This window comes from Cervus elaphus, chromosome 4 (assembly GCF_910594005.1).
Source record: "Cervus elaphus chromosome 4, mCerEla1.1, whole genome shotgun sequence".
NCBI lineage: Eukaryota > Metazoa > Chordata > Mammalia > Artiodactyla > Cervidae > Cervus > Cervus elaphus.
In genome coordinates, this window is record NC_057818.1 from 4,156,729 (window position 1) to 4,183,164 (window position 26,436).

Below are 26,436 nucleotides of genomic sequence, written 5' to 3' on the forward strand. Positions count from 1 at the left end.
CAGAGGTGAACGATTGGTACAAATGTCTGAGTCCAGGGTGGGAGAGGAGGGCTTTGCACAGAAACTGGGGTTGGGGTTGGGGCTCATACAGTAGGGAAGACTTAGCAAGAGGGAGAGGGAAATGGAGATGGGCAGGGAACATGGGCATCAAGGTGAAGTTGAGAATGACTGGGGCCCGTTTGGTCCCTTGACTTTGATCTGTGGGGCAGTAGAAAGAAATCTGCTGAGGGCTTTAGATGACAGAACATCCAGTATCAGGCCCAGGGGTTGTCACTTCAACCTCCAGGTCAGCTGTCCCCAAGGTGAGGATGGATGTGTACCCCAGAGGTACTCACAGGCTGATTCCCAGGGGAGGGGAGAAAATATTAAGAGACTGCTTTTGATATATTTCTCTCATATATAAACCATATTTGAATGTTTTCTAATGTACATAATACAAGAATACATAAGTTCATGCAAATAATTTGTGGATAATTAAAATGGACATATAATGAAGACCATGCTCAAAATGTTTTACTTATACGGACGCAAGATCAAAAAAGTATGGAGGTCACAGCTCTGGGCAATGAGCAGCCCTTGAAGACTTCTGATGAGTCAGTATAGTGAAGATTAATCTAGACCAAAATCAGTAAAAAAAAAAAAAAAATGACCTTGTAGTCAGGCAACCCCCTTCAAAGCCCGACCCTGCCGTTTATCAACTATGGGATCCTGGGCAAGCGTCTACCTCTCAGAGCCTCTCGGCTCTCGTGTCTGGGAAGCCAGGTGTGCCTGGACCCCCACGCATGATAGGAGAGAGGGGTCCATGCACCCCGTGTCTGGTGCGCAGGGGGTTCAGTGAACCTCCAGTGCAGGGAGTCAGGCTGCCCCCGGGGAGTGAGAAGCGAGGCGGTATCCCGAAAGGAGCGGAGAGAACGGATGTGGATACGTGTGGAGGACGAGCACGGAAGCCAGGGAGGAAGTAGCGACTGGAATCCACAAGTCCACCTTCCCACAGCCCCAGCTGGAACCTGCTCCCTGCACAGGCCTCCGCACCACAGCTGGCCCCGGCCCAGCAAGGGTCCCCGCCCTGCCATGACAGCCTTGGAGCAGGGGGCGGAGGGTCTCGGGGCAAGTGGGGGAGGTCCCCAAGCATTCTCTGTGTGCCTGAGCCTGGGGGACAGGCCCAAAGATGCCGTGGTTCTGGCCACATGAGCCGGGCAGGTCCCAGGTGCTGACGGCCTTCACACCTCTCAGGCTGGAAGATGACCCAGGGCAGCCCAGAGCCATCCCACACAGCACCAGTTACACCAAGTGACCGTCCAAACCCTGCCGGCTGTGACACTCCTCCTGGCCCCAGTCTCACGCCTCCTTGACTTCATGCCTTGGGTCTAGCAAACAGATCACTGGGCGCAGGCTGACTCATTCCTGCCATTCCTCTGCCTCTTGTCAGACACATACACACACACACACACATTCTGTGTCTCCCTTACACATACCAGCGGAAAACTGGAGGAACCAGCTAGTGGCCTGTGTTTACATCTTATCTTGCAACAGACCACAGAACACCACCTCAGAGCAGCTGGGTCAGGAGCGCAGCAAGAGCGCGAGGTTTTGTCCCTGTTGCGCCAACACCGAGGGTGGAGAGTCACAGTGCCCTGTTATGCGCTGAGCGTGGCTCTGGGTCCTTCACGGGAGCTCAGTCCTCTGATCCCCACCAGACCCCTAACCAGGCAGGTGCGGTATCATTGCTGTCACGCAGATGGGGAAATGGGAGCAGAGTAACTTGCCAAAGACCGCTCATTTTGATGAATTGGCCCCTTTATCACTGGGAAATACAGGCTCTGGTAGGACTTCTTGTCCTGAGTCCGTTTCATCTGACTCTCGTAGAAGCTTCCTCATGCTTACTGTCTTCATGATCTACCTTGCCCGCCCTTTCCCTTTCACCTTGCTCACGTCTCACATTTGAAGTGCATCCCTTGCAGACAGTGTATAGTCAAGTCTGACTTTTCCATCCAGTCACTCTCTGCATTTTTATCTTTAATTTTTTTGGTCCTGCTGCACAGCATGTGGGATCTTAGTTCCCTGACCAGGGATGGAACCCGCACCCATTGGACTGTAAGTGGGGAGTCTTAACCTCTGGACCGCCAGGGAAGTCCCCACTCTAACTGGAGTATTCAGTCCATTTATCTCTAATGTTGTCTTGCTATTGCTCTGTTCTTCACTTCTTGACTTGTTTGCATTGACCAAGTATTAAAAATATTCTAGATTATCTGCTCATCTTAGCGATGCCTTTTTTTTTGTATTTTTCTTAGTTGCTACCACCTATCTTGAGTGAAACTACTGGTTTTTATGTGTTCCACTTCTGCATACACACGACACCTAATTCAGACTCAGCTACCTTAGACAAGAAAATGTCCAGCTGTGGCACAGCACTGAGAACACGTAGAACTCTTTCTTAGCCAAGAAGCAGTTTGGGCAAAATTTTCCTGTCTTCCCTTTATTTTGTGAAGCACGCAGAAAACAGCATGGGATTTGTGAGCTTAATTCAGCTGAGACCCAGGGAGAAACATCTGGGTGAGCAAAAAGCAGGGATTCCAGCCCAAAGGGGAAGGAAAGCGACCCTTCCACCTTAAGCATGGAAATTGAGGTTGGCTGACTTCCTCCCCACTTTGAGAACAAGGACTCTGAGGCCCAGAGGGGTTAGGTGACTCTTGAGATGGGGCTGGTTGGTCCTATAGCAAGAGCCTCCCTTCCCGCCTCCCCCAGCCCTTAGCATCCTCCACAGAATCTCCTAAGAGACGTAAGTGTGTCTTCTCAGTTCTCTTCCAGTCCTGCTCACTGGGGCTTCCCAGGTGGTGCTTACGGTAAAGAACCTGCCTGCCAATGCAGGAGACATAAGAGACACAGGTTCGATCCCTGGGATGGGAAGATCCCCTGGAGGAGGACATGGCAACCCACTCCAGTATTTTGGCCTGGAGGGTCCCACGGACAGAGGAGCCTGGCGGGCAACAGTCCATGGGGTCGGGAAGAGTCAGACACAACTGAGCCCTCGTCAGCAGCAGCAGCGTCCTGCTCACTGGTGAGCGTCTGAGGTGGGTGTTGGAATACACTCAACACCGCTCACTCGCTGGTCATTTCCAACATGCAACTGGCCCAGAAGCAAGACACGAAAGAGATGACCGCTCGGGCCCAGTGAGGTGGGAAGGGACTCCGGATAAACGTCACTTCCTGCTCTACCTGGCCAGGACAGCTTGGCCACTTCACACACACACATGCACACGCACACACACGCATGCACACACAGCTCTCTTCCTCCAGAGCTGGACCTGCTCCTGGCCCCTTCCCACCCCTGCTTCCTGAGGTTCAGGGGACACAGGGAAGGTGTCAGCAAAAGTCTCCCGGCCTCAGAAGAAGGTTGGGTGAGGGGCAGGAGGGGGGACCAGCCCAGGACTGTGGGGGCTTCCATTGCCCCCCTCACAATAGCAAATCCTCCTTCTACAGCAGTGGAACCGGATGGTCGGAGAGCGTGGCTGACCGACTCAGTGCAGCCAGCTAAAGCCAGACCGCACGGAGGAGGGTGAGGACCCGCCCAGACACAGCTCTGGAGTGCGCTTGTTGGGGGACGTGTGGGGCGGGGGGAGAGGCTGGGATGAACGCAGAGACCTGGGGCCACAGGCCAAGCCACAGGAGGCGCACAGCAGTCAGGGTGAGCTGGCCCTGCGTCCCCCTCCCTGCCCCACCAGGAGGCAGAGGGCGGGAGGCTCCCGGCTATGCCAGGAATGCAGCTGCGGCAGCAGTGCTGGCAGGGGGACAGGGCAGCCGGCTGCCCGGAGGGCGGGTGGAAGGGTGCTGCCAGGGTGTGCAGGGGGCCTCTCTTCTGGCCTCACCCGCTCCCCAGGGGCCCCTCATCCAGGGCGGCACAGGCCGGGTGGCTCAGGAGTGGGAACTGCTCGTCCCAGGGCAAGGCGAGGCACAAACGGGGTGGGGGTGGGGGTGAGGGGAGCACCGAGGGGGCGGCAGCTCTGCGTCAGCAGCTCCGCCCACCACCCCACTGAGCCGAGGAGATTGTTCCCAGCAATGCGCACCCAAGCCCCAAGAGCATCGCTCCAGGGCAGCTTTCTGGGCCAAGGAGGCGAGGACGTGCTTCCAGCCCGCGGGCCGGGAGGAGGGAGGAGAATTCCAGCCCCTGTTTCTGCAGGCTTAGACTCCAGGTCTATACTTGAAAGCCAGAATGCTGCGAGTCGACGCCTTTGATGAGCCTATCTGTCAGATGAGGAGATTGAGGCTACAGGTCAGCAGTGAGTGCTGCTCACCTCCGGCCGAGGTCCTAACCTCAGCTGGCTCAGGGCCCCCTGGGCAGTGAATTCTCCGGCACAGAGGCTGTGAGGGACCCAGCACGGGAGTCTAGCGTGTGTGAACCACCGGGGCTCTTGGTGGCCTCGCAGGGGTCGCTGCAGACCCGCCCCATAAGGTCTAATTGGAGTCTCCCAGCCGGACAAGCTCCAGCCCACTGGAGGGGTTCTGCCCCCTGCATACAGGTTCCCTAACCTCCCTGCACCGGAGGAGGGGACCTCAGGCTCGCTCCGGTGCTCCAGGAGACAAGCCCAGGGAGGCCCGCGGAGAGGAGAGGCGGGACCGGCAAACCATGAACACGCCCGCCCGTGACGTGCAGCCCCGCCCAGGCGCCCGGCCCACACCTGCGGGTAGACTTTCACCAGCAGCTCATTTTCTCGTTCCCGTTTGTAGGTTCTTCCAGATCCTCCCGACAACCCCACACAACACGGGGCAGGAATAACCTCCTCCTCTTATTGATGGGAAAACAGACCGGAATTGTCTGTGGTCACCGGTCGGCACCTCCTGCCCCCAGCCTGCCTGGTCCAGGGCCCCTGCAGGGACAAAGAGGGCAGAGCCCAGCCTGCCTGGCGTCTCCCTGGCAATAGTTTTGAGCACTGCTGAGCTCTTAGGTGAGGGTTTCCTGGTGACTCAGTGGTAAAGACTCCACCTGCAATGCAGGAAACCTGGGTTCGATCTCTGGGTTGGGAAGATCCCCTGGAGGAGGGCATAGCAACTCACTCCAGTATTCTTGCCTGAAGAATCCCGTGGACTGAGGAGCCTGGTGGGCTGCAGTACCCTGGGTTGCAAAGAGACTGAGCGATGGAGAATGAACATACTGGCCGGATCAGCGCTGTCGGGGGCGGGGGGGGGGGGCGGCGGGAGCAGGGCAAAAACTGGGCCAGGAGGATCCTGTGAAAGGATAAAACCAGGGGGTCAACATCAACATCTTTGCCAGGCAGCCCCTGATGCCAACAGTGTGTGTGTGTGTGTGTGTGTGTGTGTGTGTATAGGGGCAGGGAGGTTGGGGACCTGCTTTTTGCTTTGTGATGTGTGTGTGTGTATGACGTGTGTGTGTGTGTGTGTGATGTGTGTGTGTATGACATGTGTGTGTGGTAGGGGCAGGGAGGCTGGGGACCTGCATTTTGCTTTGTGACATGTGTGTGTGAGTGTGTGTGTGTGTGTAGGGGCAGGGAGGCTGGGGACCTGCTTTTTGCTTTGTGACGTGTGTGTGTGTGTGTGTGTGTGTGTGTGTGTGTATAGGGGCAGGGAGGTTGGGGACCTGCTTTTTGCTTTGTGACGTGTGTGTGTGAGTGTGTGTGTGTGTGTAGGGGCAGGGAGGCTGGGGACCTGCTTTTTGCTTTGTGACGTGTGTGTGTGTGTGTGTGTGTGTGTGTGTGTGTGTGTAGGGGCAGGGAGGTTGGGGACCTGCCTTTTGCTTTCTGACGTGCCTGGCTAGATGACTCTACCTGTCTCTTAAAGGAAGACAGTGGCTCACTCACACTGGAGGCCTCCAGGAGCCTGAGGGAAGCAAGCGCTGCTGGAGTCTGGCTCCCCCTGGGGAGGGATGGGAAGAGGCCTCCCAGAGTGCCTGCTCAGACCCCCCTCACCTTCTGCCACCCCCTCTCCCTGTCACAGGCCTCAGGGTCTTATTCTTGGCCAGCTGTCAGGGTGAAAGTGTTCTAGGACCCATGGAGGGGGCAGGTCAGGGGGCTTAGCTGTGACCCCTAAGTTAACTAGCAGAGTGACTTTGACCTTGGGCAGGAGACAAGCTCTTTCTCATGAGTTAAATCAGGATCATCATCCCTTTGTGTTGTTGGAAGAATGAAATCAGATCCTTGTTCAGTTGCTCAGTCGTGTATGACTCTTTGCGACCCCATGGACTGTAGCACGCCAGGCTTCCTTGTCCTTCGCCATCTCCTGGAGTTTGCTCAAACTCTTGTCCGTTGAGTCAGTGATGTCATCCAACCATCTCATCCTGCCCTCACTCCTTCCAAGCATCAGGGTCAGCTCAGACTTGAACCAGATCCCTTCCAGCTAAGCTAGAGGGGTGTGCGCGCCCATGCTCAGTTGTGTCCAACTATTTGCGACTCCATGAACTGTAGCCCTCAAGGCTTCTCTGTCCATGGGATTCTCTAGGAAAGAATACTGGGATGGGTTGCCATGCCTTCCTGCAGGGGAGATTCCTGACAGAGGGATTGAACCTGAGTCTCCTGCATCTTCTGCATTGCAGGTGGATTCTTTACACATTGAGCTACCCGAAATTAGAGAAAAGATAGTATTTTTAAGGAACCTCCATACTGTTCTTCGTAGTGGCTGTTATCAATTTCACCAACAGTGTAGAAGGGTTCCTTTTTCTCCACACCCTCTCCAGGTTTTATTGTTTGTAGATTTTTTGATGAAGGCCATTCTGACCATGTGAGGTATTCACTTCATTATATTGCATTTCTCTAACAATTAGTGATGCTGAACAACTTTTCATGTGCCTCTTGGCCATCTGGATGTCTTCTCTGGAGAAGAGAAGTGTCTAGTTAGGTCTTCCGCCCATTTTTTGATTGGGTTTTTTTTTTTTTAATTGAACTGCATGAACTGTTTGTATATTTTGGAGATTAATCCCTTGTCAGATGCTTCATTTGGAAATATTTTCTCCTGTTCTGTCAGTTGTCTTTTCATCTCATTTATGGTTTTCTTTGCTGTGCAAAAGCTTTTAAATTTAATTAGGTCCCATTTTTTATTTTTGTTTTTATTTTCATTACTGTAGGAAGTGGGTTAAACAAAATCTTGCTGTGATTTATGTCAAAGAATGTTCTTCTTATATTTTCTGCTAATAGTTTCATAGTGGCCGATCTTACATTTAGGTCTTTAACCCATTCTGAGTTTATTATTTTTTAAAATAATTAATTAATTAATTTGGCTGCAACAGATTTTTAGTTGTGGCATGTGGGATCTAGTTCCTGGATTAGGGATGGAACCCAGGCCACCTGCATTGGAGCATGGAGGCCTAGCCACTGGACCACCTGGGAAGTTCTGAGTTTATTTTTGTGTATGGTATTAGAGGGTGTTCTGGTTTCATTCTTTTACGTGTGGCTGTCCAGTTTTCCCAGCACCAAGAGACTGTCTGAAGAGATATTCTTACTGAAGAGACTATCTTTTCTCCATTGTATATTCTTGGCTCCTTTGTCATAGATTAGTTGACCATAGGGGCATGGGTTTATCTCTGAGCTCTCTATCTTGTTCCCTTGGTCTACATTTCTGTTTTTGTGCCAGTACCATACTGTCCTGATGACTGTAGCTTTGTACTATATTCTGAAGTCAGGGAGCCTGATTTCTCAAGCTCTGTTTTTCTTTCTTAAGACTGCTTTGGCTATTCAGGGTCTTTGTGTTTCCATACAAATTGTAAAACTTTTTGTTCTAATTCTGTGAAAAATGCCATTGGTAATTTGGTAGGGATTGCATTGAATCTGTAGGTTGCTGAACTACCATATGATCCCACTACTGGGCACATACGTGCTGAAAAAGCCATAATTCAAAAAGACACATGCATCCCAATGTTCACCGCAGCACTATTACAACAGCCAGGATATGGAAGCAACCTAAATGTCTACTGACAGACTCATGGATAGAGACTTGGTACATATAGACAATGGAATATTACTCAGTCATAAAAAAGAATGAAGTTGTGTCATTTGTAGGGATGTGGATGGACTTAAAGTCTGTCGTACAGAGTGAAGTAAATCAGAAAGAGAAACACTAATATTGCATATATTATGGAATCTAGAAAAATGGTACAGATAAACCTATTTGCAGGGCAGGAATAGAGATGCAGACATAGAGGACAGATGTGTGTACACAGTGGGGGACAGAGAAGAGAGCTGGGATGAACTGGGAGGTTGGGATTGACATATATACACTATCATGTATAAGACAGGCAATTAGTCGGCACCTGCTGTATACCAGGGGACTCAGCTCAGTGCTCTGTGGTGACCTAGACGGGTGGGGTGGGGGCAGGGTGGGAGAGGAGGGGATACATGTGTACATACGGCTGAGTCACTTTATTGTACACCAGAAACTAACAACATTGTAAAGCAACTATATACCAATAATTTTAAAAGATAATAGTTGAGAATGACAACTTCAAAAAAATAATATTGTCAAAGTGTTTAGCCTACAGTGTTTGGCACAGGGTAAGAGCTTAATAAAAGAAGAATTAATTCGGTGCTAACTCCACTGTCCAGGGGGATCTGGGCAGGGGGTTCTGTAAACCTCTCAAACCATACTAGTTCAATCTGGTTCCCAGGAGGCTGGCACTCCAAGTGGGAAGCCCTGCCAAGGACAAAGTGAAACAGCAAGGACAGAGGGACAAATAAGACAGGTGTGCCCAGAAGCCAGGAGCAGTGGGAGCTCCGGCAACTTCCACTGGGTAAGGCTCCACACAGCCTGGTGTCCAGGAAACAGGGAGATGTGTAGGACAAAGTGTGTGGTGCGGAGCTTACCTGGTATCTTGTCCCACAAGGAAACTTGGGGTCCTGCCCAATAGGTGATGGAAGGTATGATTTAACAATAATTCCAATAAAATCTCATGCAGAGCTTGAAAGCCAGATGATGCTGCAGCTCTAAGCAGGGCAGGGCCTGCTGGGGTTGCTTCCTGGCCCTTTCCTTTCAGAACCTTTACCCTATGCCTCAGCACCCCATCCCTATTCCCCTCATTCTTCTCAGCATGGCTGACTCTGTCCCCAGCTTCCGGGCCAGGAGGCTGGGCCAGGGGACCCGAGATGCCCTTCTTTAGCATGAAGGGTTAGCTTTGGCAAGTCCTCCCCAGATCCCTGGCTTCAACACAGCTCCTGCCCTCTTGGCCTCTCTCGAGAACTCCTCAAGGCCCCTGGACTGGGTCAGAAACAGATGGGGGTCTCCCAGCCTCTCGTCTCCCCGAGAAGGGCTAGGATGGACCACACGGTAGATGAATTTAAAAAAGGGAAAAAGCAAGAAAAGCACAGTTCACTCTCCCTGGGAAGTGAGCTCCTTGAGCTGGGTCTTCTCGGTGCCTAGGGAAGGCACGAAGCTGACCCCCCTGCTCGCAGTGGGTCTCCATGGCCTCTCCTGCACCGGTCCTGTCCCTCTCTCAGCCCAGGGATGCAGGAAGAGCGACAGGAGGAAGAGAGAAAGTGTGTGCGAGAAAGACAGACAGGCGGGGCGCGTGAGTCAGGTGTGACCTGGGCGTGCTGGCGAGGGGCCAGGGGCTGGGCCTGGGGGAAGGGAGAGGGGCCTGTCTTCCCCTGATGGGGGTGGGGGGGCGCAGCACAGGCCTGGGGGATGTGGCTAGGGGAGCCCAGGGAAATCAGGAGGACCCCTCCCCAGCACAGGGCTGTGATCTGCCTGTCCTCAGCCAGGCTCATGTGACAGCCCCCTCCCTTCTAGGGCGACTGATTCTTTCTGGCCACCCACCCCAGGCCCGGTCAGCTCTCTTGAGGGTGTTTTCCGTCCAACATTCAGTCCCTAAGCCAAGCCCCATGTGCTGGCCCAGGGCCCCCTCCATGGGGTCCTCTGAGCATGGCCCACCGGCCGCTGAGCGCAGAGCTGGGCGCGCTGCGGCTTCCCCCCATCCTGCCTCATCCACAGCCTTCTCGGCTCCTACCGCAGCACCTCCTCTCTCAAGTCCAGGTCCTGACTTCACTAGCTTGAAGGCCTTGTCCCTTCACACTGGCTGTCTCCCACTCCATCCTCGTCACGTCAGAGCAAGTCTAGAGTCCCAGAGCTTCCAGAGAAGCCAGCCTTTGGTACCGAGGCCCCCAACCTCTGTGCCAGCCTGGGCGATGCGCAGTCATGCCCCAGTCTGGCATCAGGGTCAGGAGACAGGTCCAGTGAGCCCTCTGCGGACATAGTGCCCTCGACCTCCCCTTTGGTCGCAGGCCTCCTTGAAGGGAATGGGGCACAGGGCCACTTGTTCTGGACCCTCCATTGAAGGACGCAAAAGCGTCTTTGCCCTGGGCTGAGGGGCTTCCCCGGAGTCAGTGCCCATGCCATCTCTGGGTCCCTGGGGTCGGGGCCTCAGAAGTCCCGGTCGGACGGGCCCTCCGGTCAGCGCTGCTGGGTGTGCTCCGCGCGTCTCCCTGTCTTGTGATAACATGTTCTGGGGGAGATCTGGCCTCCTCACCAAACTGTCAGCTCCCTGAAGGCAACGGCCTGTCCCACTGGCCTTTTGCTCCCAGTGTCCAGCACGGGTTGGGAACACTTAAGGACGTAAACCCTTGTGTCTATTCCAGGAAGAGATGGCAACACGACAGCGGGCAAGTCCCACGAAACAGGCTGGAGAGACATGCGCCTAGCCTGCTTCCCTCCTGCGCCCCAGGCAACGCCACCCCGCACGTCTCGGCTCCACCGCCACTGGCGACCACCCAGCCCCTCCAGGAACCCCTGACCAGCACGTGGGTGCGCCTAACCACGGCCGGATGCTGGTCTCCGAGCGCCGAGAGAGGCGAGTGGCTGGGCTCTGCACCCGCCTGATGCGGACGGCTCCCACCCCGTCCTGCCTCCTGCCAGTGGCCGCTCTGCCTCGGCACTGGTCAAGCTGGGCGTGTCTGCCCCTTCTCAGCTTCAGGGATCCCTATGGGGGACCTCCCTCGGGGGTCTTTGCAGCCAGACCTTGCATTTGGTTTCCGGGAGCCCACCACCACTGTGGGCCGAGTTTACTGCCCCAGGTCAAGCTCGTGAGCTGCAGGCGCCTGCCCCCGGGCCTCATCCCCCTCATCGTGAACAGCCACGGCCCGTGGCCCCCCGCCAGCCCCATGAGCCCCAGTCACCACCCCGCCCTGTCCCGTGCCCGCTACCTTGTCCCAGTCCACTGCTTTGAGCTTTGGCTCCATCACAGGGTCTGTCTTCTGAGTGTTCGCGGAGGCCACAGACCCGTTCTCCACGGGACCCTGGGGAGAGAAGAGAAGAGGGGGTTACCGATCGCGGCAAGGGAAGAGAACCCCGAGCCGGCCCGTGACGAGCCAGGATTGGCAGGAGCAGAGTGTGGGGCAGGGTGGGCGGAAATCGAGGGAACTGAGTTCACTTGGAAGCGGGTATGCACTGATGTGGGCAGTCATTCCTGGCACCTGTCTTCTCCCTTAGAAATATACATCAAAGCGAGAGGCAGAAAGGTCCAGGGAAGAAGAGAAGCTGGCAAAGAGACTGGAAGGAAACGAGAGCTGTCAGGGGGAGCGCCCTGGCCCAGGGGAGCCCTGCCAGCCCCTCCCCAGGCTCCTGGAAGCTGCCAGGCCAGGAGTTGCAGGGTGGCACCCAGGGGACCTGGCAGGCTCGCCGGGTCACGCCTGCTGACAACACGCCAGACCTCTCTTCCTGGTGAGTCTGCGGGGCTGGTGAGCCACAGGCGGGGCGTCTAGGGCCGCATGCCCGCAGAAGGAGAGCCAGCAGGGCACGCGGGCCAGCCCTCGAGGAACTCCCAGGTGCGGTCAGCAGCCGCACACGGGCCGGGGCTGGCAGAGGAGAGCCCAAATGGGCTCAAGGTCAATCGGAAGGGACGCAGAGGCAGAGGCGGGAGGAAATGGAATGTACCACGAAAATCACATGGCCCCAGCTGGCCCTGATGTCATGCGGGGTGAGGCTGGAGAGGCTGGCTGGCACACAGGTGGGGCGCGCGTTTCCCTCCAGGAGGGGTGGGGAGAGCCCCCGCCGGTAACAGAGGCCTGTCCTCTGAGTCCCTGAGACCAAGGGAAGCTGTGGGGCTGGGGGCCGGGAAGGAGGGGGCCTGAGAGGTTGGGGAATTGCAAGAAGCTGAGAAGACTGCCTGAGCAGCCAGTTGGGGTTTCTGCTGTTACGATCCTTATATTTTCCTTTCCAGATGAGCCGAGAGACCCTGATGGCAACAGCGATTCTGTCATTTACCGGGAAAGCCCATGTGCAATCCAAGTAAAAGGGGCTTTTGTGGTCCTGTCTTGGTCTGGGTATCTCAGTATTTTTAATATTGTGTCACCATGTTAATATTTGAATTTTTTTTTTTAAGCATCTCTGAAGATCTCTTGAGGACAGAGAGGATTTTATAGTATTTCATACAATGAAATTCCCTAACTACCCAATATAAAAATGCCATATAATAATCTTGTCCCTTTTAATTTTGTGATATCCTCAAAACATCCCCGAGCACCTCTAACCATGGTCCTCTCCCCATCCCGCAAAGCTCCTGTCTCCCGGTCCGTCCAGGTCTTAAGTAGGGTGATCTAATCCTTCTCTGCACCCCAACCCCACTCACTCACTCCAACTCCATCCATCTCTCTCCACAAAAGGCTTGTCTTGGGGTCTGCCCATCCCAAGCAGGGAAGGGGTTATCACTTGAATCAGCATATGATTTTTTTGTCTGCGCTACACTTTTCAGACACCCCTGAGTGGCAGACGCAGATCTTTTTAGGGCATGTGCTTTGAACCAACCACTGGAAGCAGAAGGAAGGGTCCCCGTTTCCCAGCACCGAACTCAGCACTCACCTACCCATCCCGTGCTTCTGCTCGTGAAAGGCCTTGGGAAAATCCTCCCTCTGCTCAGCTGCCTCAGCATTCAGGGACAACTTCTGGCTCTTGCCCTCTAGGACTGTAGCCTGTAAGGCTCTTTTCACCTGGTAGCTTATATATACACCCAAGAACAGACCACTGCCATCTGCTTTTCCCTAAGATCCCCTTAGGACATATTAGGGTCTCTACAGGAACTGGTTCCTGTTCCTCCTCCAAGGTGGGTGTGACTGGGGACGCAGGCAGCACCCTGCAAGGCCCATGCCTCCCCGGCGTGGAACATCCTATTTCAGGCCATGGGAACAGAGCTCCCATAAGCACTTTCACCACCATCTCACGCGGCTCATTTATTTAATTTCTGGCCACCTGAAGTTGTTTTCTTTTTTTTTTTTTTTAATGGCCTGCTGCTGCTGGCATGGTGTTGAGAGCTGGTGTGGCCCGGGAGGTGATTCAGACCTGCAAACCTGTTCACTATGATGAAGACTGGGATGCCCGGAACAGTGATGAACGGGAGGGCAGGAGGCAATGGAAATCAGAGAAACCCTAAGAAATGGGATCATCGAGGGGAGTTTGCAGGGATGGAAGCCCCGGCTCCGTATCTGCCTCCTCTTCAGGGGCTGGCGGTGTCAGGAGCATCACTATGGTCATCTTCCCTCCTACATGGATCTCATCCACACCCACTGCCATCACCCACTCATCCACAGACAGGTGTCTGAACATCTGCAGCATGCTACCCATGCATCAGCTCAGAAGACTCTGCAATGTCCCTCTAACACTGGTCCTGCTGCTTATCCCAGGGAATATGTTCCCTAAGGCTGACAAGATAGACTGATCCTCTGACCACTTTGCTAAGAGTGACCACACTAGTATCCTCTGCAGGTTGGCTTGTCCTTGACTTCCCTGTATTTCACATCTTTCCCTCATTATTTCCAAACTCTTCTCCTGTTATGCCCTTGAATTAACCCAGACTTTTCCCTCAAGCAATAGGGAGCGGTTGCCATTCGCCTTACACTCTTCTTCTCAAATGTCATCCTACCTAGCATGACAACAACAGTTAATGTGCACGAAGCCTTACCATGAACCCAGCCCTTTCATCTTCATAACAACTGTATGGGAGAGGCATGATTATTATTCCTACTTGACAGGTGAGCAGACCAAGGCATGAAGCAGCCCACAGTTCATGAGAAAGTGGAGCCAGCAGCTGGGCTCGGGAACATTTTCTTGACCACCATATACTTTACGCCTAACCATTCTAGCCAGAAATGATGTCTTCATTTCCCAACTTAGGGGAAAAAAACACACTTTCCACGTGTCCCACTGCCTCAGTTGGTAGTTATAATTTTCTGCCTCTTGTTGTTTTTGTGTGTGTGGGCCATGATCTTGTTTGTCCAATGCTGCTACAGATTCCAACAGGGCAGGAAACTACTGTTTCCTCTCCTAGGTACCCAGGATGGGCTCTTGAGCACACTTCATGCTCCACTCATATTTCTAGAGTGGACCATGTTTTGGTGTTGGCTCTCTGCAACCCAGTCACGATCCCCTGAGATTCCAGATCCCTGAGTCACGGCAGGGGTCTCAGGGGACCCTGGCTGTGTTACTGGGGTGGAGCCCTGAAATTCCACAGGGCTCCTGCTCCTTGGAAATGTAAATCAAATGGTGTGAGCAGGTCTGCTTGGAAGCTATGTGGCGCAGGACGCTTAACAAGCCACCTGGGGATGCCGCCCGAGGCTGGGTGGGACGGCGCCCAGATACAGGGTCAAATTCCAGAAATCTGACCCACACGTCATCCTCAGTGCCCTTTGCCCCCGTCCACGGGACAGACAGGTACAGAACTGAAATTACATTAGTCTGATACGAAATGACAAGCATCTTATTTTGCCAAAATAAGATGTATTTTTAAAAAAGTATTTTTTCAAAAAATTATCATTAGCAGCATTTTATAAATGAAAGAAGTAGGTAGAAAACACACACTTGCAGCATAAAAGGCAGTTCTTCCCAAGGAAGGGCATCTGGCAACTTCACACAAGGATTAAAAAAAAAATTCCATTTAAAAATATTTATTAATGCAGAAAAATGACAACCTAAATTTTTGTTCTGTGAGCATTAATTGTACGTCATCATTTTCTCGGTTCACGGGGGTCAGTGTGGGGGCTCTAATCTCTGTGTAACAGGAAGTGGATCAAAGGCGCTCTTTGTTCCAGCTCTAAGGTTTTCTTAACAAATTACTAAAAATCTAATTTCACTGAGAAATGTTGGCTGAAAATGCAAACAGGACTTTCAGGGGACTTCGTTGCTGCTGTTCGGCTGGAAATACTTTAGGTGAAACGAGGGAGGAGGAGGGAGGACCCCAGGCTCTTGGGCCCTCCGGTCCTGCCCAGCGCGGGCTCCTGTCTGCCTTCCCAGCCCCAGGCAGTCACGCTGCCCTTCGATCCTGCCCTGGCAGGAGGAGAGAGGGGGAAGCGGCAGGAGAAGCTGCCTCCTCCTGCCATCCCAACCCCAGGTAAGCACAGCTGGAGGGTCCTGGAGGCACCAGGCAGTCCTGTCGTGAGTGAGATGCTTTTAGCCAGCAGATCCCAGGCTGGCAGCGTAAGCGAGGTGCTTTCCGGGTGACCTCATCTGGACCACAGCCCTCCCTGGGAGGAGCCCAGGTTTATTAACCACAGGACTATACTCGGCTCTAATATGGGAGGAGATTTCAAGGAGAACCAGAGCAAGCAGCACGTGGGAACTGCCACAGGCAGAAATGCCCTCAGGGACAAGGAAGTGTCCTCTAGTTGACTCTTTTTCCAGAGTCTAGTTGTGAGTTTTCAAAAGGTCTCCGGTTGCAACTTGGGCTGCTCTCATGCGAATCAGGGAAGGGGTGGGTGTTCCAGGAAGGAAATCCTTCCGGTAGCCATCACACCATACCACATATACTGATCTGGGCCATGCCTTGCAGACTTCCTGGCCTCTGTGTTTATTTAATAGGTGAGCTGGGCTCAGCCTTGAATTCCACGGCCAAACTTCAGCCATGAATCAGAAGTATGTAAAGGTCATTCCTAGGGACTGAGGTGCAACTCAGACTTTAAAAGACCTCTAAAAAAAATTTCTTAAGACACTTCCACAATGCATTATTTAACAGACTCTCCTGATCCTGGAAGCAAGCCTTAAAACCAAAAAGCCTTAACCAAAAAGCATGAGCAAGTTAAGAACACTTGTGCACTTTTCCAGGTTTAGGACATTGTTCTGGGTCCTGCCTTCAGACCGCATAGCCGCAGACTTTGGGGAAGGGAAGTGAGGAGTCCTGTAGTCAGACGCACAGCAGCTTTTTTAAGAATGATCAGCCCCTGTGCTGACAGGTGAGGCTTGATGTGGGTGCTCAACCCACCTGTGCCCGACGACAGCTTTCCTGGAGGGTCTACCCGAGCGACTCCAGACTGTCCCAGGGTAGCAAGGATGGAGCTCCTGAGCTTTCCACCCTGGGAAGGCAGGCGGCCGACCTGGCTAGAAGCACATGTTACGGTCAGGCCCAAAGCTGTTTGCAAGCAGCTGGTGAACTCAGCAAAGTCGTTCAGGGGCTGAAAGCATGTTGCTTTGCTGTGCCTCTTCCGTGGACTGCCTCCCAAGTCAGAGTGGAAGCCCCACGAGGGTAGAGACCCTGCTGCCCCGCTCCCTGCTGGGCCCTCAGCTGCAGGCACGGAGTCATGGGACGCTGTGCGTGAACAGCGGCCTGGTTAGGCTCTGGGGGTCCCGGGGCAGGGAGGAGGTCAGTATACCCCGCTAAGGAGACTGGGTAGGCGGCACTGCCCACCCACAGCTGGAAGCCACTGGCCGTGCTGGGCAATATGGGTGGGGGGGAGGAGGGCCCCTGATCTCCTTCGGGCCTCCCAGCCACGGCCGCAGGCCACAGGCAGAGACCTCGGTGAGACGGCAGCACCAGCGCCGTGTTCTCCCAGCGCGGCCACTCCCGGCTGTCCTCCCGGGTCAGCCCAGGCCCCTGCTGCTGTCTCACGGGGATGCTCCCGCAGACACCACCCCCCACTCTCTGAGACTCCCTGGGCCACCACCTCCTCTCCCATAAGCTGAGTTCAGACCTGAGCTCACAGGGGACCCAGGAGTGGTTCCCTGACGGCTCCCTAAAGTTCCAGCCGCGTCCCCCAACACACCTGCCTCTCAGGGAGGCAGCTTTCAGGGAGAAGAGTCCAGGGCCAGCCCGCCCAGTCCAGGCCCTGCAGATTCACTCTACCGCAGAGACCAAGTTCTAGGCCCACCTCCCTCATTGACCTGCTTTGTGACCTCAGGGTCTTCTTCTTGGAACAAGATATGCTTCTGTCTGGCAAAGGCACCCCAAGTTCCTGCTCTCCTCAGAAGCTGGGCAGGCGCCACACGAGTGAAGCAGGCAGAGTGTGGTGCATGATGCAGACTCATTTTGTTTGTAACTAAACTCATAGGAGTACTCGTCACTTCTTTGAGGAAGGAGGCTCATTCCCATTTTTCTTAAAACATGAGGCACCAAGAAACAAAAAAACAAGCAAAACCGTGAGGAGCCCTTTTGCTGGAAACAGTGATACCGAGAAAAAAAAGAAATGCAGCATGCACAGTAATCGATGGTCGCTGTGTTGCGGTCGTGGTAGGGGAAGGCTTAGGGGAGGGTGGGCTCCGCAGCAACCTGGAGGGGTCGCCCCCCCGGGAAGGGGGTAGCCCTGACTTAGGTCCAGGTCAGGTAAGGATGGGGCCCAGTGCTGTCAGACCTTCTGATTTCTAAGAAAAGCTGAAAAACTAGATTTCTCTGTGAAATCTCCAGAATTTAAAAATCTGCTTCACATTTAAAACCAATGACGTGGGCCAAACCAGTCTGTCTGAATGCAAGCACAGCCCTTGGTCTGCCGGTCTGCAGCAGCTGGGGCAGCTCAGCCCTCCCGCCCTGGGGGAGCTGCGGGGAAGGATGGGTGTGGACGGGAAGAGCAAGGCCTCTGTCCCCTGGGGACCCACGGGGCGTCCAAGTGCGCCCACCCAGCTCTGCCAAGGCCCCCAGCGGGTTGGTGACAGACTGGCTCCGGGGGGAGCAGAGCCCCGTGAAGTTCAGTGAACGGCAACTGGGCCTCATCCTCCGTCCAGTCTAGGCAAGAGGATTGGTTCCAAGGACAAGCAGCGGACCAGGAAGTGGAAGCGGGTGGGGGATCCTGACTTTCACTGCCCCTCTTCCCCCTCACGGTGCCTGGAAAGGAGGAGAACCCGCGGAGGTGAAGTGACTGCAGGGGAGATGCGGCCGGGCACCAAGGACGCGCCTCCAGGGTCCCCCTCCCTGAGAGGCCTGACCTGGTCCTCCCCACGCCCAGCCCACCTCCAAACTCCTGGGCTGACGTCCCGAGCCCCAGGGCACCAGAACGTGGCCTTATCTGAAACTCAGGTGTACCTAGTGAAGATGAAGTGACTTGGGGGGCCCCAATCCAGTGTGGCTGATGCCCGCGCAGAAAGGTGAGATGTGGAAACAGACACACGTCCTGGAGAGCACCCTGTGAAGAGTCAGGCCAAGCATCTGCAAGCCCCAGACCGCCAACCGACCAGCCACAGCCAGGGCCTGGCCTGGGATGGTCTCCCTCACAGCCCTCTCGAGAAGCCCAGCCCGGCCGCCCAGTCCATGGGACTCCACCGCAGCAGCGCCAGCAAGTGGATCAAAGACCCGGACCAGTTTCCCCTGGGTTTGACTTGGGGCCCAGAAGGAGAATGAGTCCCACGGGGAGTGAGAGCAGATGATGGAGGCGTTCAAGGAGACGAGGGAGCGGGCCCCGAGGCCGCGGCAGACGCTGGGGCCTTTCAATCTGCACAGCCCTCCCACCAGGCCCCTGGCGGCCCACACAGATGGCCCTGGAGGGTGGGCATTCGGGTACCCCTCCCCAGCCCCATCTAGAGCCAGGGTGGCTGTGATCCCCTTCTTCAGGGCCTGAGCAGTCTCACTCCAGCACGTGGAACGCTATGTTGGGGTGGCAGGCTGGCCTGGGGCTCCGGTGGACTGCAGTCCTCTCTGATGTAGACCTCGGCCTCTGATGTAGACTTGGCCAGCCCCACCACCAGAGCCGTGCGGCTTCCGCTCCCCAGCAAGGGCCATTCCCACCTGGGCATATGGCCGTCAGCTCACAGCCATCCCTGAAGCTCACAACTCTCCCTGAAGACGTGTTCCCTGCACGAGGGAAACTGAGGCACAGAGGGCCCAGTCACTGATCTAAGGGCTTGCCAACGGCTGCTGGGAGCGTCGGCCTGGAAGCTGCTTCCAGCGCTGTCCCCCCGACGGCCTCCACGTGCTCACCGTGTCCCCGCCGGGGGAACTCACCGGGATGCTCCGAGCCCCTGCCGTGGGCGCCCCCGGGCCCGCACCCAAGGCCCAGACTGTCCCCAGAGAGGGTGCGTGAGGGGGAGAGCAGGGAGAAGAGCAGCAGAAAGCCTGCACTGTGTGCCGCACACAAACAAGCCGACCACAGAGGCGCTGAAAGGAGGCTGTGTGCGGCGGGCGGCGCGGGGCGGGGGCGCCGCATAAAGCCGTGTTGTTCGGGAAGGCCGGGGCTGGGCACCGCGGGGCAGACAGGCAGCCTTTTATCCTGCAGCCTGGGCTTGGCCTGAAAACTCTTTTTCTGAAAAGGGATGGTGCCCCGGGTCGTGTGTCCAGCTCTCCCCCACTCCCCGGGGGCCCAGCGGGTGCTGGGGGTCCGGGTGTCTCACGATACCTGGGTTGCAGGTGGGCCAGGCAGGCCCTGGGAGAAGGGGCACCAGAACTGCACCAAGGGGCTTCCCCGGGGAGAAGCCTGTGTTAACAAGCCCACCCCGCGGTCCCCAGGGAGCAGCGTCCCTGGGGGCAGAAATGAAGGCGGCAGGACCTGCTTGCTTCCATCCCCAGTAGGCTGCTGTGCAATGAAGTCAAAATCAGAAGCCAGGTCCTCTGGCCTATCCCAGCTGAAGACATCGTAACAAACCCTTGACGCGCAAAATCCCAAAACCGAAACCAGGCCTGGCGGATGACAGGCCGCAGAACCCCCCGAGCACAGCCACATGCTGCCAGCCCGGCCGCTGCAGGGGGACCAGCTCTACCAGCCCGGTGTTCACGGTAGGAGGACCAAAGGAGAAGAGGCAACGGGCGGGAACAGGAAGCGTGTCCGGAGCTGTGCCTCGCGCCTCCACTCTGGAGGTTTGGGGGTGTGGACAAGACTGCCCCAGCCTCCACGCATCCCTGATGTCCGTTTCAGCGGTGCTGTGACCCCGCATGGCTCCTAACTGTGAAATGAGCCCGCTTGCATGACGTCACCAGCAGCCCTGTCACCAGAAGCAGGAGCCAGCATAGGTGGGCATTCCAAGACATCAGGAAAGGGGGACAGTGGATTGAAAGTACTGAATTACCACCCCGAACTCACAACAGTGTGCCACTAGTTTCTGGGCTACTAATTTGACCCTCTACTGAGTCCTGACATGGACCGTCTGCATCCAGGCAGATCACTTCTGCTCGGATGAGGGCACCATTTCCAGGAAGTCACCAAGAGGCGCCTCCTCGGTCCTGCCGTACCAAACCCTGCCTCGCCTGTAGTGGTCGGCTGGGTGGGACCAAGAGCTTCAGCTCTGATGAGCAGCACCAGCAACTACGGCACACAGCTGCTCGAGGTTCAGCCTTTCGTAGATTCGACAGGACATTTCTAGACTTGGCCTCTCAAGTCTGAGACCTCAAGGCACCTCAGGTGGGCTGACAGAATGTGTTGCCCACAGGGAAGATACACTTAGGCCATCTAAAATATGGTATCTGCTCTCGGACCCAACTTACATAAAAAACCAATTTCAGATGTAACACTCCTTTCTGTAAGGATTAACCTCAAAATACTATTTTGCTGTTTTATCAAAAGAGAAGCAAGACCATGGATTTACAAATAACCTCAGATATCACTATCCCAGAGGCAAGATTTCAAAATGTGCCTTTTATAATCTAATAATTTAAGAAAGAAAATCACAGCTGTTCCCCTCTGTTTACAAAATGGCAAAAGATTATATTGCCAGAAACAATGAAAGTCACTGAGCTGTTTTGTAAACAAAGCAATCATAATAAAAAAAAAACCAAACCTGTTTTATACCCATTACTTCTTTTTACTGATTCAAGCCATTTCCCCTCTCCCTGCCGGGCATGGAATTTTTCCCCATTTACAGTTGAGGATGCTTATACACACAGAGGATGACTGGCTTATCTCCAGTGATATGGTTAGTTCAAGAACACAAGACTCTCTAACTCTAAACCTGTTTTCTTTCCCACCCTCAGTTGACCTGACAACTTCCAAATCCACTGCGTGTTTCTTAAACTAGCCAAGTCCACACAGTGAGCCCTAGAACTAGTACCTCTTCATGAGTTATAGCCTACACCCCCCGGTTTTATGCTCATTAAACACCGTGTTTATACTCATCACGCTAACGGTGCTCAGCCTCAGGGGGTGAGGTCCTTGAACAGCCCCAGGGCAACTTGTCCTTCTGCGTGGCCAGTGCCTCTCCGACAAGGCCACATGTTGGGGACGTCACTGAATACATGATCTGGTGTGATCAAGGAGAGGGAGAGACGACAAGAAGGAAGCAACTGTGAAGGAGGCAGGGACATCAGCTTCCTGGACCAGAATCACCAGGTCAGGATGCCACCAGCCTGGTCAGAAATGCCTTGTGACTCTGGGCCACAGCTCTTAGACCAATGCTGCCCAAGGGAACTCTCTGCAATGACAGCAATGTTCTAGATCCGCCCTGTCCAGTATAGTAGCCACCAGCCACACATGTCTACCGAGCACTTGGAATGTAGCTAATATGACTGAGGAACTGAATTTTAATTTTATTTCATTGAAAATTAAATTGCCACATGTGTCTCGGGGATATGTTACTGGACAGCAGACTTCAACTACCATTTGAAATCTCCCCCTGGGTGTTTCCTGGGCCTCTCACACCCAACAGGGCCCCAGTGAACTTTAACTTCCCCATCCCAAACCCGGACCTCCACCCCAGTATTCACTATTCCCACAAATCAAAGTACCTAATTGCTCAGGTCAAAACCATGATGTTACCCTCAACTCTTCTCTTTCCCTCACTCCCAGCATTTATTCCCTCAGCAAGTCCTACTGGTTTTACCTCCAAGACATTTCTATCTACTTCTCTCCACGCCAAAGGCCGCCCAGTCCAGGGCACTTCTTTCTGTCATCTGGACCACAGTGACGGCCTCTTAGCTCTCTTCCTGTTTCCGTTCTTGACACCCTTCAAGCCACTATCCATGTGGCAGCCAGAATGTTCCAACAAGCTACAGAGCGATGGTGTCAGTGTTCCACTTACAGTCCTGCAGCCCACTGTCCTCAGAGCAGACGCTGAGCCCCCACAATGACCAGCGAGCCCCCCGAGGTCAGGCTCTCCCCGCTCCCCCCCACCCCACACTCTCCCTTGCCCGCCACGCTCCCAGCAGCCCCAGAGCTGCCCTCTGGATTCCAACCCTGCCATACCCCAGGGCCCTTGTACTTGCTGTTCCTCTGCCTAGAATGCGTTTTACCCAGTTCTTATGACAGCTCCTTTCCACCCACCAGACACCAGCTCCCCAGACAGGCCTTCCCGGACCACTCCCGCCAGAAGCTGTGGCTGTCATCCTGTTGCAGCCCCCGATCTAAAGTTTATCTGCTATCTATTCATCCACCCATCCATCCATCCAAAGAATATTCTGTTACAGCTCTAACCACCACCCATTATTGCCCTATCTTCCTCCTCCATTCCATGGGTAGGTATGCCCTGTGAGGACAGCAACCAGTGGTCTCTTTATCCCCAGCATTAGGCTCAGCGGGGGCATGAGGAGACTGGGACCACTACGTTTGCCGCTGAACAGAGGAGGGAGAGGAGGCAGCCCGACCAGCCCCTGGACCACTGGGGTGGTTGCCAGGCTCCATTTTGGAGACCATCTGTCCCTGACCAGTGCACGTGTTGTCCAAGTGAAGACAGAACGAGGGCAGAGGTCAGTGCAGACCCCACCTGCCCTCACTTGGGGGAGAGGCAACTCTGAGAAACTGAATGTCGCCACTTGCATGCAACCATAGGGGGTCAGTGGCCTGACCCAAGAGTCTGAGCATGTAGCAACTTAGACTCTAAAACCACGCATTCCTCACTGCCTAAGAGGGACCTGCCTTTTCTTAGCAGAAGATGGGCTGAGAGGGCTCATAATCTTCCCATGTCAGTTAATCGCCATGCTCCGTTTTACAGAGCTCACATGATCTCACTGTAGCCACACAAAATCCTGCACTGGTGCAATGAATGGGGAAATAAAGGCCAGGAGAGTTTTCTGACTCATGCGACGTCACTTAGCTGACGAGAGGCAGAGCTGGACCAGAGTTACGGGTCCCCGGACTCCCCCACTCTCCTGGAAGGGGACAGGGTGGGCGGCGCGTTCAGCACCCACGGCACAGTGGCTCTGCATGGAGCTCCACGCTGGCAGCTTGGGGACGCGGATTCTTCAGTAACCCCAAGACCTGCCCACCAAGCCACTTTCAGTGACTCCAGCTCTCCCATCTCCATTTCCCCTCCGCCCTTAAACTTCCAGGACAGTGGGTTGCAAAGTTCATGTTGCTTCTGAAGCACACAGAGAGCGTGTTAAAAGCACAGGTTTCTGAGGTCTTGCCTTCAGAGATTCTGATTTTGTAGATTTGGGGAATGGCCCAAGAACATGAAATGTATATATACATATAGACACATACACACACACACTACATCTATCTCCTGGTTAAAGTGAAAGTGTTAGTTGCCTAGTCGTGTCTTTGTGATCCCCTGAACTGTAGCCCACCAGGCTTCTCTGTCCATGGGACTTTCCCAGCAAGAATACTGGAATGGGTTGCCATGCCCGGCTCCAGAATATCTTCCTGATTCAGGGATCGAACCCAGGTCTCCTGCATTGCAGGCAGATTCTTTACCATCTGAGTCACCATGGAAGCCTGTGTATGTATGTATGTGTGTGTGTATATATATGTGTGTGTGTATATGTTATATATGTATATGTAAGTTGTATATGTACGTATGTAATATATGTATATGTGTATATATGTATGTATACACACACACTGTCTCTCACACACACATCTATCTCCTTGTGTTAATTATGTTAATTAATTCTCTAATTTAGTTATATTTGTATTTTTCCACCCCAATGAAACATCAGACTTTTCATAAGAGTCTTAAATAGAATCTCTGTTGCTACTACAGCCATTTTTCTGAAATACAGCACAATTCTCCAGTGCCTACCATATTTACTTCCATCGAGGTTATCGGAGTGGCAGAAGTTATTTAAAGATACCTGTATTGGGAGGAATAGTACCTCTCTGCACGAGACACTAGTTCAGTCCCTGGGTCAGGAAGAGCCTCTGGAGGAGGGCATGACAATCCACTCCAGTATTCTTGCCGGGAAAATCCCATGGACAGAGGAGCCTGGCAAGCTACAGTCCATGGGGTCTCAAAGAGTTGGACACGACCGAAGTGATTGAGCATGCACAGACGCCACCCATGTCAAGTTCATGTCCATGCAGAACCTTGTGAACATGACTTTATTTGGAAATAGTGTCTTTGCATTCATCACGTTATGATGTGGTCACACTGGGTGAGGGTGGGCTCTAAGTCCAGAATGACTGGTGTCCTCATAGAAAGAGGGGAAATTTGTACACAAATGTAAGACACAAGGAAGAAGGCATGTGTGATATTGTGGCAGAGACTGGAGTGAAGCATCAACAAGCCAAAGAACACCAAGGGTTGTCAGTCCCACCAGAAGTTAAGAAAGAGGTAAGTTCCCTTAGAGGCTCCAGAAGGAGCCAACCTGGCCAGCTCCTTGATTTCAGACTTCTCACATATAGAACAGCGAGAATAAATTTCTGCTGTTTTAAGTACCCAGTCTATGGAATTCTGCTAGAGCTGCTCTGAGAAAGTAATACAGGATAACTAGAAAGGTGATGCCTTGTTGCACACAACCATTCACGTGCTGTTACCTTGTTTAATTCTCCCACCCATTCTTTAAGAATTTGGGGGTGATGTCCATAAGGCAGCTACCAGTATTTTTCCAACATTTTATTATGAAACAATTTAAATATGCACCCAAGGTGAAAGAATCTTACTGTGAGTCCCTGTATTCCAACTACCTAGATCCTACCATTCACATTCTATTTCTTTTTAAAAGCCTTTTTTGTGTATATCTTGATCAAAAAAATAGCGCTAAAAATGTTAACTATCTGGAGAAGGAAATGGCAACCCACTCTGGCATTCGTGCCTGGAGAATCCCATGGACAGCGGAGCCAGGCAGGCTACAGTTCATGGAGTCGCAAGAGTCGGACACAACTTAGTGACTAAACCACCACCACCATTATATAACCCAGGGAACCCTCCTCAGTGGTCTGTGGTGACCTAAATGGGGAGGGAATCCAAAAAAAGAGGAGATACAGGTATAGCTGATTCACTTTGCTGTATGGTAGACACTAATACAACATTGTAAAGCAACTGTTGTCCAATAAAAATTAATTTAAAAAAAAAATGTTAACTATCACTTGGGCCTTCAGTGAGTTACTATCTTTTTGCTGGAAGAGGGTTTGAGATACTGCAACAATTACCAAACCATGACCCAGAGACACACAGTGAGCGGGTGCCCGTGGGAAAATGGTGCCAACAGACGTGCTTGACGCAGGGCTGCCAGAAACCTTCAAACCACAACAGAATCTGGGAAGCGCAACAAAGCAAAGCACAATGAGATCAGGTCTGCCTATACAGACCATGTGATTCCACTTCTGTGACCCTCTGTTTATGTCTGAGAGGAAGACGATAAGAGGACAAAGCCGCACCTCACAGTATGTGGACACTTCTCAGTAAAATGTTCACTGTGCACCTCCCTACCTGCTAATCTCACGGCCCTCCCCCGGCTCTTGGACACCCACTCCCTGTGTCACAGCATGCTCCTGGACCCACAGGACACCTGCCTGCTTCCTGGAGTCTTTCTCCAAAGTCATCTCCTCACCACAAAGTCCAAACCAGCATTCCCTCCGTGCCCAGTTCTAGTAGGAAAATAAATGATTTACATGATTGATATTAAGATCTGAATGACCAGAGACAATTCCTTTAACCTGTCAGAGTTTTCATGCTTTTAATTGAGCAAGGATTTCTAATCTCTAGTTGATACATAATTACCATTAATGGTAAAATGATCGAAGAGGTGGGGGAAGCAATTCTTAAAGGCTGGTGCATACCAACATCTAACTCTTACAATCATGAGGTCATATCTTTAGAAGCAAGTTATTTGCCTAACCTAGAGCCAGACATCCTGGAATGTGAAGTCAAGTGGGCCTTAGAAAGCATCACTACGAACAAAGCTAGTGGATGTGATGGAATTCCAGTTGAGCTATTTCAAATCCTGAAAGATGATGCTGTGAAAGTGCTGCACTCAATATGCCAGCAAATGTGGGAAACTCAGCAGTGGCCACAGGACTGGAAAAGGTCAGTTTTCATTCCAATCCCTAAGAAAGGCAATCCCAAAGAATGCTCCAACTACCGCACAATTGCACTCATCTCACACGCTAGTAAGGTAATGCTCAAAATTCTCCAAGCCAGGCTTCAGCAATACGTGAACTGTGAACTTCCAGA

At 53.3% G+C, this 26,436-nt stretch overlaps 1 protein-coding gene across 1 annotated transcript in view; it reads right to left on the reverse strand.

Annotated features, from left to right (window-relative positions):
• The window catches only part of FA2H (fatty acid 2-hydroxylase), a 55,486-nt gene that overhangs the window by 13,509 nt on the left and 15,541 nt on the right, over positions 1-26,436 (reverse strand). The window contains exon 2 of the mRNA XM_043898054.1: positions 11,136-11,228. Within this exon, the coding sequence (XP_043753989.1) occupies positions 11,136-11,228 (93 nt within the window). The remainder of the gene's footprint in view (positions 1-11,135; positions 11,229-26,436) is intronic.